The following is a 14,536-nucleotide window of genomic DNA, read 5'->3' as shown; positions in this document are numbered from 1 at the left end:
ACAAAAAATCAAGGTACTTAAAAAGGGAAAGAATCATTACCCGTGAACTGAAAGACGATGGCAGCCTAATGATTCATGTATTCTGGCCTAACAACGATTTGTTGAGACAGAAATTCCTTGTTGCAGCAAGAGAGTTCATTTCTCACTTTTCAAGGAGTTAACAATACTTACAGTCTTATATAAATGTTGATCATTGCCAAGCGATAAATTCTTGCAAAACAGTTTATTGTGTGGGTAATCCTTTCAGTTAATATGTTTCGTCTAACATTGCTAGAAATGAATTTGTGGACAGACCGTCCTTTAATAAATAATGCTGTGTGGACAAGACGTATTAGATCTGTGATGGGTTGATTAGGGACTGGATGGGACACACCTATATCTGTATTCCCTGGGCTTACTATTAACAAACATAATCACTATTTGAGAACGTTGCACATTGGGGAATATGTGGGTAAAGTTCCTTAATTTCAAATTCCTTTTATTCGTTAATCTATTTCGTCAAACATTGCTAGTGTTGAATTTGTGGATGGTGGTATTTATCGAAATACAATAGACAAGACGTATTCTGTATTGATTGTGTTATCGGATGGAAGAGACCCACATCTATATTTCGAAGGGTTCGTATTATAAACGTGATCACTATTTCAGAACTTTACACTTGGGAAATATGTGTGAAAACGTATTTTTCAAAGTTACTTCACTAAACCTTGATTGTACGTTTGTAGAAATGTTGGTATTCATCACTGCATCACTTATTATTCACTCTGTCCCCAGAGTCAGCATTCACTTGATGAAGGAGCAAGAATTAGCTCTTAAACGCCAGAATATAAAAAATTGTTATCCATAAAAAGCTGTGACGCATTAGTATTATGGATGGTTATGTCCCTTCGTTCGACCAGGACCCGGTCGCATTGGATCACATCCCACAGTATGATATCTGATATACACAATGTCATTTAGAGAGTAGTCAAATGTGATAGTATAGATTTTTAGTATTTTCTTTCAGATTGAGTCCCCTCACTCTCAGAGTCAGGAAACTAATGAATAATGAATGAATAATTGATAGTATTACTGGAAATAGATAGATATTTTTCACATTTATAAGTACAATTCATGTAGTTGATATGTGAAAGTGTTAAATATCTGTTAAACTAAGTTCGGCCTAAGTACAGTTCCAGTGGTTGGGAGCGTAATAAAGGACTTTACTGAGTAGAGATTAGTGCAGAAATAAGCAATGTGGGGTTTTTATTCAGTCCAAAGAGAATTATTTGGAACAGACTATGGTTTTATGCAAATTAGTGTGTGATGACATTATCTTACAAAGGACACTATTTATAAGCCCATTTTGAAATTAGACTTAACTTCATAAAAAAAAACGATAGCGGACGTAGAAATAATAACTTTAAAGTTGAAATATTAAGGATATAGCTACCATGGAGTCTCACTATCACTACAACAAGAAACAGATAGGAGGGGTCGTCTCAAAAGCAAAACCAGGACGGTTGTAGGAGACGATGGTTGGGGGCGGGCGGGGTATAGATATCAGCTCATATATAATAATCCCTTGGGGGAATTGAACTATGTCAAATAATATCTAGTATGTCGATCTTCGTGTGGTCATGCTACCCATATATACTGAACCGCAAAAGAAACGTCCCCTACCAAACATTTCGCCAGATATGTTTCATTTTAATTTTAGTCTTTTTTCACTTTTTATGTACTAACTAGACTTGGTTCGTAGCCAGTGTTCAAGAAAATTTGGTTTCAGATTCTATATTTGATAAAACAAACAAACAAACAAACAAAGAAACCAAAAAGTATGTCATCAAAACGCAGTTTCTAAAAAAATAATGGGATGAGGTTTTGTGCGTATTTCATGCAAATGACAATGCACGTTTTCCCGCGGTGTCATCCTTGTAAGAAGAGCCACAGACCATGCACCGAGCGTCCTCGCTGAGAAAGTAGTGGCAAAATCAGCAGAGTGCACATCATCACCTGCGAAATCTTTACGCTAGGGCTTCGGAAACTGCAAGGGCAACCACTGACAATCACCAGAAACCAATTAGCGCCGACACAGTGCTAGGCGTTTAAGACAGAGAAACGTCAGATGTCACAGGACTTATCCTCACTATCCTCCTCGTCGCGCTCGTTTCCAGATGACCACACATCATCGGAATTGGCGTCACCGGGAGTGGCGAACTATTGTCTTCTCCGACGAACGCCGGTATTGCGTCTCGACGGCTGACCGTTTTGCATATGACTGTGTCCTGAAAAGAGACCGGGCGAGAGGTCCGAGCGTAGTGGCTGGGGTGCTATTGCTCTCAATCGTAAACTACGAGGTCCTGTGGTGCTCCAGAATATTGGCCCTGGTTAGGGCCATGGTGCAACATTGATCAAGCGCTGAGACCCTTCGTCGTGCCACATTATGGTCGTCATGGAAACCACGTCTTCCAGCAGGACAGAGCAACTGTCTCCGTCAACACGGCACATAACCTCTTTAATGACCTGCCCTCACTTCAGACTTAAACCCGATAGAACACTTGTGGGATGAGAAACAGAGGAGGCTCAATGATGTGCGACCAAGGCCAACAACTGCAGCTGAACTCTCTCTGGCGCGCCACCGAGTCTAAGTGCAAGTTCCTTCGCCAAGTTCCTTCCCGTCCAGTTATTTCGACATATCCTATTATCGCTTGAGTAAATTTTAGGGATACAGAGTAACAGCCGAAAACCTTCTTTCCATTTCCGACAGTACTTTAGACTCTCATCTTTACTGGGAAAGCGTAATCGGAAATATTCCCTACTTACGGGTCAAATCCTCTCTGAGAATACACCTGTGCCTTTTTCAAACTGCACTCTTCAAAACAGTTGGGGGACCTGAACTTTTAGTTTTAAATTTCCCAAAGATACGATACGAACTAGATATTTGTATAGCGCTGATATCCAGTTAGTTCAACTGCTCAAGAGCGCTTTGTTTTTCACTCGATCACCGTCGTGGCCATCAGAACGACACATAGCATTTTCAATCTCAACTCCCTGGGGATGTTACAACTCTTACAGGCTACCAGACGCACCGAGTGAATGTGGATTTCCCAGTGATTGAGTGTGTTATCGTCATATTTATCGTCACACCGGCAATATCGCAGCCGTATCGTGACGAGAACAAGTGAAAATACATGACATATATCAATAATATTTGAAACAATCTAAATTATGTTGGCGAAGAACAGCACACCCACTAGTATATCACAGACATTAATTTAAGAACTAGCAATGATATCTGAAACAGTTTAATTACTGAGGACAATACAATATAAAAACTGGCTATAGATCGCCAACAACTGAAGGTAGATGACCATACTGTCTACTATGGGGACTTTCAGTACATTTGCTTCCTACATGGTCCCCAGTTGGATTTACACCGTCCCTTCAGCCGTTAGCAATTCCGGCATATCTGGCCATACATTAAAATTACACGTATGCTACGAGTAAAACAGTGGAAAGCTTTAATTTACTTCGAATGTTATGGGACTTAGGTACCCTCTCGGGAGGAGAATAATTTTACAGTTCTTTAACCCCCTTTGAGGATACTGCCACTAACAATTTCAGTTACTGATTCAAACTTCCATTCGTGAAATGTTAATCTATTTACAACTCACATAAGAAATCTCTTCTAAAAAGTAATAATTAAATAAGAGCTATTATTAATAGAAAGATCCTTCAAAGTTCGTGATTTAAAATATTTATCCCTTGTGTGGCTTTCCCATCCTTACGAGGTACCCAAATCACAGCTGGGACTGGGACAGACAGTCACAGTACTTTGTCCAAGTTTACTGCACGTTGCTGTACCCGCAACTAGGTGTTTGCGCCTGTTCGTGTGGCACCATCTGGTCATCTACCGACGGATTAATGGGTTCTTTTCAGTACACAGGGTTGTGTACTGCACACTAGGGATTGTGACAAACACTGAAAGAGTCTGCACACAAAGTTGACTCCAAGGTGTTTTCCACCCGGTCACAGGTGGGCTCGATCCCTGCACCTCCAAGATTGCTGGCGCCTAAAGACAGCTCGCCCACCACGCCAGAGGTCTTATGCACGCACCATCATTTCTCATCTCATCAGCACCATCCATACACGTGCATGGAGTGTCATTCGTGATTTGGACGATTTTCAGTGACGTCGATAAATCACCGTAGGCCATTAATTTTGACATTCACCTTGCATCACACAGTTCCTAGTGTTTGTTTCTAGTTGTCTTTGTGGTTTGAAAATGAAAATCGTACACATGCAAATTTCACGTCATACACAGATGATCTTTAAGGATCGAATAATCTACAAGGAACTATGGTCATAAGGACGTGCAAGTGGTGGTGCACTCTCATAACATTCATTATTATCAAATCAGCATTAACTGACACCATATCTCCCAATGATTTCAGTCGTTTATCAAATATAAAGTTCCCCTACTTTTTAAAAGTATATATAACCGGGTTTCGTTAAAAGCTATATAATGATTCGCTCCTTAAGAATGTACAATTGATTTCAAAAATATTTATTCAAAAAGAGCTGTACGACTGTTAGATGGTGGCAAACAGGAAGTAGCAAAAGCGCCAACGGTGAACAGACACACAAACCACCTGTAGAAAAACAGCTAGATAATAAGAGTCTGCACTCATTCGACTTTGTTGATGGATATTTACAACACCTTTACAATACACTCGAGAACAGTATTACATGTGTGCCCACTTTTTGCGGGTAAGTTTCTGTGCAAAATGATCACTACAACGACGTCCATATATCAAACGACTTCTTTTCAGGAGTTGAATAATCAGTGGGTGAGTGAGTATGGCTTTACACCGCTTTTGAAAATATTCCAGCAATATCACGGCGGGGGACATCAGAAATGGGCTTCACACATTGTACCCACGTAGGGAATCGAACCCGGACCTTTGGCGTGGCGATTCCAATACTGAACCTTACTCAACCTAATTTTCCCAAACCGAAAATGTGTGTCCATTAATTAGAATTTGTTTGTTGTTTAAAATTTTCTAGCTATATGGCGGCTATATCTGTAAATAATCGAGTTTGGATAACTAGTGATCACCGTCATGAGCATCAGTCAACGTTTAATGGGATACGATGACATGTGTCAAACAAAGCAGATTGTCTAACGGCCAAGCACAGGTTTCTGAAGACCGGTTCTGACCGGTCTACACGGGTCCGACTCAGAAAGCCTACATTTGGAACTGATATAGGAAAAAAAAAGAAAACAATAATACTCACGCCAAAGAAACGCGAAATTCACAGTATTGGATGGGTTTCTGATGTGTAATTCATTCCGTTAAAACTGTTTTTCACGGCAATAGAAAATGTGTACCACAAACGCACCATACATAACGTCACACATCGCCAAAACGTGAGTTCGGTGGTTTTCATTTTGCCCGTGTAGAGACAGGTCGTGAAGTTCGAATCGCATTCTTCGCATGATGTTCTTGTTCTCAAGATGCTATTTAAGGAACGGATACTGCTTAACGTCTGCATTTTCATGCAAAAGTGACCATGCCACGTTTAAGCGCTAACGAACGTCGGAGAGCAATAGAGAATATTGAGACAGGTTGAAGTAACCGACGCGTCGCCAGGTATCATGGAACACATCAGTCCACCATCCACAGACTGCTTGACCGCTAACAGCAGACAAAAACCGTCGCTGAGCACCCTCGTAACGGGCGTCCACGTAAAACGTCATACCGGCAAAACCGCTCATTTGCGAAATCGCTTCTTACCAGCTACCGCAGCAGTCCATAACACCAAAGGAAGAGAAAACTGATCCATCAGCGACAATACTGTAGGTTGTCGTTTGCAACTCGCGCAATGTACAGTTGCAGAACATCGTCTTCTCAGATGAAAGTCACTTTTGTATCGATACCACAGACGGCAGAGTGAGAGTATAGCGCCAGTAAGGTGAAATATTCTCAGAACCCTGTGTTTTAGAGAGAGGTCGCCGGGAAGGGTCTTCCCACGTGTTTTTGGGGTGCTATAGGCTGGGTACGTCATGTTCAACATGTAATCTTTCAGAACAATTGGCAAGGTCGTGGTAGGGGTGTTACTGCTACTGCCCAGTAATTCATCTTTTTTTCTGCTCTAAGACGTCATCTTGTTTTCAGCAAGATAACGCGAGAGCAAACACAGCAAGACTGACATGTTGACGCTGACAACAACATTCCCAGGAGGTTCATTCGACGTCTCTTCAACGTCTCTTCAGCGAGCATATATTTTTATTTTGATTGATCTAACGTTATTCCACAACGGTCAAAACGTTTACAGAGAAGGATTTACACGGGTAGTTTCAAAAGAACGGTATGTTCAGTCATGGCCATGCCACGGTCACGGTCACGGTCGAGGGCAAGGGCACGGACATAGGCAGTTTTGGAGTACGGTTGGCCCAGTTTTCCGAGGCCAACCTCTGTTCTGATTCTCGGTTCATGCCGCATTCAGCAATATTCCAGCTGCATGGCGGTGGTCTGTAAATAATTGAGTCTGGACAAGACAATCCAGAGATCAATAGCATAGGCAACGATCTGCACAATTGCGATAAGATGACGTGTCAACCAAGACACATAGCACGACAGCCCGATCCCGTTGGTCACCTTTAAAGGCATGCAGAGTTGCTTGATTGGTCGCGTAGACCATGCTTACCTCAGACGTGTTAGCGTGCTATGAACGTGGGTTCGAACCCACGAATCCCCCTGATTATGTTTCCAGTGACAGAGAATAGGTTTACGTCGCTTTCAGCATACTCCCAGCTGTTTACACGCTGTACCCATGTCGGAAATCGAACCCAGATCTTGGAAGTAACGAAACACTAACCACTAGGTTACCCCACCACAACGAAGGGCGTTGCCTCGATATCGATCACTAGTCATGTTTGTCATATCGGTTGAGTACCGCATTAAACAGCAGTCAAAACACTGTTGTGTAAGTAAGTGTTCCAAATATGCTTCATAAACTTTCAAATGTTAAAAACATTAGGCGAATCGGTGCAGTAAAACCTCTGCAATATAAACTAAATGCTGATGAATGAGTTTCAAAGACATTGTTAAAGAAAATCAGCAATACCATTAACAATTTAGACTATGATCGTGCACATATGCACGTTGCTGTCTTGCTTCTGGATATCTTTAACGCCCATTGAACAAATCAGCGAAAGGACGAAAAAAAATTAAAAAATAACATTTATGAGGTGTTCTATTTGCGGTTTGACTGAGAGTCCTCATATAGGGAAACAATAAGTCATAAATTTTGTAAAACTGCGTCATAATAAAAACAAATTCGGGGAATTTTTACATGTACAACCAGGGCTTTTGATTGGATTAGCTCTGGTTCACCGACTGTATAAAATGTGTTTGAAATCTTCACTGGGGACGGAATCAAGGGACGCTTGATCCAGAACTGTCTTAAAGAAGCTGAAGTTGTCATCTCTGCATCAGAAATCTGAAGATCATGGGCGTCAAAGTAAGTAACATTTGATTTGGCTTTCTTTTAACTTACTTGCTGTACTGACTCTGGTGACGCGAGTCCTTGCAGTTCCATCGTTGTCGACATCCATTAATGTTTAACTCACCTTATCATCCGTGGTCGTCAGTTAACCTTCAGCTGACCTAACACACACCTTCTTAAGATCATGGCAGAGACGTCTGAAATACTATTCTAATGGATCTACATTTTTACATTTACCCACTAAATTTATCTTTAGCTGGATTTCAGCACGAATCTCCGACTAAACGGAAAACAGAAACTTTCCTTAATTAGGCATTTTTTTCAATATTTCAACACTGCGTAATCTGAAATGAGGCTCATCGTTTATCGTGATACTTTATTTTCTGTAATTACGTAATTTTGAATTTTGTGCAATGCGCTCAAATCATTTCAACATGCATTTCCTGGAAGTGAAACTTGACAATGTATCCCAATGACATTTAGGCCCTTTGCATGCTCATTTTTGTTCCGAATGTAATAAACGGTATTGTCTTAACGCACACATAAATGTCGTTTTCTGATTGGCTAAGCGCTTTTCTATTACACATGTATTTTCAATATACCCCACTTACAAGCGAGGTACATTTGAAAGTACCCCGCTGCCAGTGGCAACTCATTCAGTACGTCGTGGTAGTACTTCTTTATCTCGAATAACATTGAAGCTCGCATGATGTATTTAAATTACCGTTATCTTCAACAAGCAAATCGACGGAAGGGAGAAAACTCAAAATCGGTTTTTCTTGTGTCGTCTGCAAGTTCTACCGATGGCTACGAAAAGATGTGCCTCGCATGCCAGTAGATAAATTGTGACAAAACTTTCAAATGTGGTCCCTGTGAATATTGAGAAGGGGAATTACACCGCGACGACTTTTCTAACACAAACAGCAAGACGCGAGATTCGTATCGTTTGATTCACACAGTGTACGATCCGATATCTATACTTCAAACAGTTTAAAATTTACATTGAGGTGTTCGGTAAGATACATACGTTGTTCACTGGTCCATCGGGGCACATGGGTTGATGTATCTTCAATGTTTGTTTATGTAAGATTTCAGACCAGTGATCAACATATGTCTATCTAGTCAAGGCCGTAGGTAGACCAGGGGTATGGGCCGTAGGTATGCCTCCCTACAATTTTTTATAGGTTAGTTATTATGCATCAAAGTGTTGACATAAGATTCTTTTAGCGTTGACAGTGGCTACCTTATTAAGAAAAGTTAACTACGGCCCTGCTAGTAATGGAGTCATTGTTGTCCCAATTATATCAATATTCTATCTATTTCAATCAGTCTGTTTTTCTACATTTTCCAGGTTACATCTGTTCTTGCACTGGTCATGTGCCTATGCGCTGTTGGCTATTCAAGTCCTGTAGTGATTAAAGTAAGTAATCTTTGGCTTTAGTTTTGGTTGAGGTTTCTCTTTGGTAATAATGACTGTAGGTGGGGTAGAACTCAGTGAAGTCAGCATGATTCGATTATTGCCAGGACATGGTTATTTAATGGTACAACTTCGGCATTTAAGATCTAAATTTAAAATGAAGGCATGTTTTATCGCTAAGTTCAAATGCCCATCAGGGCCAGACGTAAACCTTTCGAATACCGTGTAAGGAGTTAGATGACATGCTCAAACAATATTCTGTTATTATTATTATTCAGATTTTGTTTAATGCACCCGATCGACATGAATACGCCAATGCTGTTTCTCAAGAAAAACAAATTATTTAGCGTTAATTTGAACAAAACTACGTTTTAGAACTGACAAAAGGAACATCCCTTTCGTGACAACAGTTCAGTTTATCCTTTGGTGCAATGACGATCAACCTTGTTTCCAGTTTTCGTCAGGTTGCCTATGTTGTCCCTTTAATAAATGTTTCTAAATCTTGGATATATATTTGATATACATATAGATAAGTGAGTAAAATTGCATTAATATGCACAAAACTACAATTAAGTATTGGCAAAAAGAAGATCTAGGTCGTAAGAACGGGTCAGCTGATCCTATTGTATGTAACATGTTTCCAGATTCCACGAGGAAGTTCATGTTGATCAGGAATAGAATTCTCATTAATACTTTCTCGCATCTGTTTTATCAAAAGCCAGTCCCCTTTTTGCATTCACCATCCGGCCTTCTGCAATGATGTTTTTTTCACTGAATAAGTAAGCATAATAGATGTCGTAATTCTGTCGCCGATTACATTACAAAATACCATTATATAATGAGGATTATTTTATGGTTATGATACTGATTGGCAACCAGTAAGAAGTGATTAACATCCTTAATTCCCTGTTTATACATACAACCATCTACATCTTCTACTGGCCTCCATCTACCTACATAAACCTTTTCTGTTGTGTAAACAACTCATTTTCGCTTCTTCCCACATCTATTGTCTAACGTATAATTTATATATAAATGTGTATGATGTATATATATATATATCACGCTCATGTTACGTCCCATGTATCACTTACTTGACAACGGATCTATGTCGAAACGTCGCCGATACAAAATAGAGAAGTTGTATATCCATAAAAGAGTCCTCATTCTTCATCTAGCCTCATCTTCTAGAATGTCAGTCAAAGAGACCATTATATAATCATTACCATCATATAATACATAACAGAAATTAGTTTAAGCTATCTTAAATTCAGTCCATTTAGAAAACATACTTGCCTATGTACTATAGACTTTGGTCGGAAGTACTGAATGGGATAAACCCAGTATTACATAAAACAGTTGGTGACTGGCCTGACCAGCATCATACTCATCAAATGTTATCTGTGTATTTTGCGGTCAGTGTGAGAAGATGACCAATGGTGTCATGATGGAGGAAGACTGTGATGATGGGACAGGTGTGTCCTCGGTACCTGGGACGGTCGACAACGTCTTCGTCGGTGTGGACGTACAGGTAACTTGTTTGGACATCAGCATTTCTAGATCAGGATAGTATGTCTAACGCAGTTAGACTCCTCATAATTAAGGTTTACCGTGTTTTCACAGTTTTGATTTACAGTCTGTGTTAAAATGATGTTAGAAATTCATTTTATATGCTGTATCGATATCATTTTTATATTATCCACCCATAACACTATTAACAGAATTAGAATTTATACTATTTTAATTTGCTCGAAATAAATTTGTAATTAATTATTTTTTTCTTTCGATACAACAGTTTCTAGTTTTTTCATATACAATGAGTTCCTGTTTACGCCACATGATTAAAAATGATGGCGGAATTGGGTGGTATGAAAATTATTTTTTGTGTCAGTTACCAGTTCCATGGGACGTGTTTAGATGGTATTAGCCGTGTTTGTATGAATGGAAGAGGATAAATCTTTAAACGTATGCCATTATATATACACTGTCCACAGGGCCGACGTGTGTTTAAGATGGCGGGTAACGACACCTGCTACATTGACACAGATCCAGCCCCTCTACCATACTACGTGAGTACAGTTTTAATGTCTTAGCAGTTTCAGTGTTCAAAAATTTAATTTTGGGCGTTATAGATTTCAAGTGGAACTGAACCTTTCAGATGTTGTTGACGCTAAATGAACCTTAACTTTCAGGACACGGTTTCCTTTTTTGCGAACACCTGGTGTCATCACTGACTTTTAGTGATCTGGTCCAATTATTTTCAAAGTCATTTTCCCCTTTGCCCCAACCTGAATTTGATTCTGATGATTGTCAAGACTGGGTATTCTTTTGTACTGACGTTCTATTATTTATTGTAATGAAACTACTTTGAGGTTGCATTCATCATTTGACAGCCGTACCTTAGTGCTTAATGCTTAATGTTATTCTGCTCAGGTGAAAGAAGCCACAATGAACCAAACAAAGACTCCGGTACTGGTGACTGACCAAGAAGTGTTGGACAGTGTGAAACAATGGTGCACAGGCGACGTCTATGTCCTCGTGGCTGACGACACTACTGCCAGTGAAGGTATCTTGAATGAATGAGCGACTGTGTTGGGGTCTTAGTAACATTCCACCAATATGACGGCGGGGAACACCAGAAATTGACTGTGTTTCTGTCTCTGCAAGTGTTTGTGTGTCTGTGTCTTTGTCTGTGTTTTTGTGTCTCTGTGGGTATATGTAGGTCTTTTAAGGTAGCATTATTGTTTTGGGGGTTTTTTTTTGTAAAGGTAGTATTGTTGTTTAACAAGGGCTAGTTGGTTACTAGTCATGTGGTTTTACATTGAATGAAGCTAGCTCATTCTTGTTGGTTGTGATGACAGTTAAATTCGAACCGACATTCTGATGATGTTGAACACAGTAATCCCAAACGAGTAGTCGGTGATGATATCTTTTACAGGGATTTCGCCCGAGAAGAACAGGTAAAAGTAGCATAAAAACTTAAACGAAACAAAGGATTAGACCAAATCGAAATTATTATTTCAGTAAATATAGTAGGCCTGCCTTGAAAAGCTGTTTAATCCTGTAGTTGCTACCAAGCAGTGGTTAACAGGGATAATCAAACTGCTTTATAGAGGTAATTGCGCGAAAACAGACACAAATTTATATGGCACAATAATCATGTATCTTGAGCTGCCCAGGTAAACTATTCACAGGTATATTGAATGTTAGATTTTGAGACAACTGCATTCTTGTGAAAAAAAGCGGTTTTTTGAGCCGGATATCCAATCTGATCAGATGTACCCACTGACAGTGCTAACAGATATGCTGAACTATGCAATAACGGGACTGATGGTAGGTCATTCATCCTAGTAAAAATTATGTACCAGAATATCAAATCATGTGTGCAACTTAATGTAAAGATATCGTATTTATGGTTTAATCGCCCAATGAGACAAGGTGAATATCTTTCCCCGTTATTATTCTGTAGATAGCTCAGTGACAGACTCAAACTCAGAGTGAGTGTGTCTGGTTTTTAATGTACTGTTTTAATGTATGCATGTATATAGTTGTTGCTGCTGCTCAGTGTTGGCGAAACATTCCTGTTTGCTACGCGTCATAATGTCATACTCTGTAATGTACTCTTAATCCATCTTTTGTGGTCCTGTGAAGAATAAAAGAATCGGAATCCGTTTACCCCGTGTACGGAGGTACACTATTCTAGACAAGTGCTCAAACACTGTCTGTTCTTTTTCTTCCAGACAGACACAAGCGAGCCATTTGCTACAGACAATTGTGTACATACTACTTCAAAAACTGGCGTCTGTATCGTCACTGCAGATCTATTAGGTACATATGTTAGAACGCACGGATACAACATCTACCCCGAAAAACAGTAGTGTATAGAATGCATCTAATAAAATCCTCAAATTCGCTCTCACATGTTCCTGGATTGCTTCAATGTGTCCCGTTACGACTATTTTTTCTATTTGTCTAATTGAGTCTTGAAATTAACACTGACACCTCTGTAAATTTCTTGTCTATTGTGGATTAAAGTTATTGCTTATAGAGATCAAAAGATTTTTTGGTTTTCGTTATCATTTGCAAATGCAGGCTGGAGATGGACTCGTAAAGATGCGAGATAGAGCTGCTTTTCAGGACCGGGTGGTCAGACTTACTGACTTGGTTGACATGTGCCATCGTATCCCAGCTGCGTAGATCGATGCTCAGGCTATTGGTCACTGGATTATATGGTTCAGACTCGAGTATTTACAGACCGTCACCATATAGCTAGAGTGCAGCGTTAATGAGGTGCAACAACATCTTAGCAACCGGTGCTTGTCTTAAGCTCAGCATCATTACGAGTCACCTACCAACGAGGCAGGTCAGGCTCAAAATAGATGGCAGGAGACATCGCTTTTTCGCTTCAGACTATTTCACGATTAAGCGATAACGTGAGACGAGGAAGCGATAAAGAGGTAACACGATTATCGTACATGTCTTTCTGAAGGAAGACGATGACACCATATTTGGCTTGGTTTTAGACTGCATTCTCTTATGGAATCCAAGAATGGACATTGCCAACTTCAAAAGATTCACTTTGTCAAGGTTTGATTAATTTGGGCGCTTTCTGCTTGTTTTTGTAAGTACGATAACGTCCCTTCTGTGATCCCATAGTCTGTGAACAGTTCAATATTACTATGTTCGCGGGGCGGTGGCGCAGATGAAATGGTTAATGCCGTCGCTGTCACGCTGAAGACCCGGGTTCGATTCCCACGTGCACATGGATGCAATATGTGAAGCCCGTTTCTGGTGTCCCCTGTGATGTTGCTAGAATAAAAGCTGCGTAAAACCATACCCTCTCTACAACAAGCAAACAAGTTAACATTGTTCAACCAGCGTTTCATAAACATATCCCATCTCTGAAGAAGGTGTAACGAGGGTGTTTTCGTATCAATTTAAATTCAGGCTAGTTTACCTCAAATAAACACAACAAACAATCGCCTGTCCACACGCGATTATTTAAACTAGGACAGTGGTTTTAAGCAACAAAGAAACACCATTTGGGGGAAAAATGTCTTTCCTATTTTTCGTGCAAATAGAAACTTACATAAATCCTTAGTCATTTGTCCCTACACAGATGCAAAGATTATTATACGACCATTTGACGCAGACAGTTTTTTACGAGTGAGTGAGAGTTTTACGAGTTTTTAGCAATATTTTAGCAATATCACGACAAGGGATACCAGAAATGGTTTCACACATTGTACCATGTGGGGAATCGAACACGGGTCTTCGGCGTGACGAGCGAACACTTTAATCCCTGCTACCCCACCGCCCCACAGGTTATACGAAACACACAGAGCAAGAATACACAAATTCCTACACGTGTGATAATTGTTAATTTCTTGTAGAAGAAATACTTTCAGAAGAGAGTACGTAATTTGTAAGCAGCTGTGATATTATTTTACGCCGTGACCACAATCAGCTCAGTGTGAACCACCAACCATCACAACACGGCCTGAGTAAATAAATTCATTTATGTGTAATCAGTCAACAACGGAATACCTAATGGCAGCAGATTCAATTATAAGAGCGTGTTTATATCAGTTATCGAAGTACATTTATAACAGGAACTGCAATAAT

General features: G+C 39.9%; 1 protein-coding gene across 1 annotated transcript; it reads left to right on the top strand.

Moving 5' to 3' along the window:
- The first annotated feature begins 7,373 nt into the window (after positions 1-7,373).
- Positions 7,374-12,970, top strand: LOC137265619 (uncharacterized). Its single transcript, XM_067801050.1, has 6 exons — positions 7,374-7,509; positions 8,846-8,914; positions 10,332-10,442; positions 10,906-10,980; positions 11,345-11,477; positions 12,652-12,970. Exons 1-6 carry the CDS (start codon positions 7,498-7,500, stop codon positions 12,750-12,752), a joined length of 501 nt encoding a protein of 166 aa, XP_067657151.1. The 5' UTR covers positions 7,374-7,497; the 3' UTR covers positions 12,753-12,970.
- Positions 12,971-14,536: the final 1,566 nt, after the last annotated feature.

Source organism: Haliotis asinina, chromosome 15, assembly GCF_037392515.1.
Source record: "Haliotis asinina isolate JCU_RB_2024 chromosome 15, JCU_Hal_asi_v2, whole genome shotgun sequence".
Classification (NCBI taxonomy): Eukaryota; Metazoa; Mollusca; class Gastropoda; order Lepetellida; family Haliotidae; genus Haliotis; species Haliotis asinina.
The sequence above is the reverse complement of the archived record's forward strand: the minus strand, read 5'-3'. Positions and strand labels throughout refer to the sequence as shown.

Coding starts and splice junctions, on each gene's coding strand:
- LOC137265619 (XM_067801050.1), top strand. Junction 8,915..10,331: donor CAAGTCCTGTAGTGATTAAA/GTAAGTAATCTT, acceptor TTTTGCGGTCAG/TGTGAGAAGATGACCAATGG. Junction 10,443..10,905: donor TCGTCGGTGTGGACGTACAG/GTAACTTGTTTG, acceptor CACTGTCCACAG/GGCCGACGTGTGTTTAAGAT.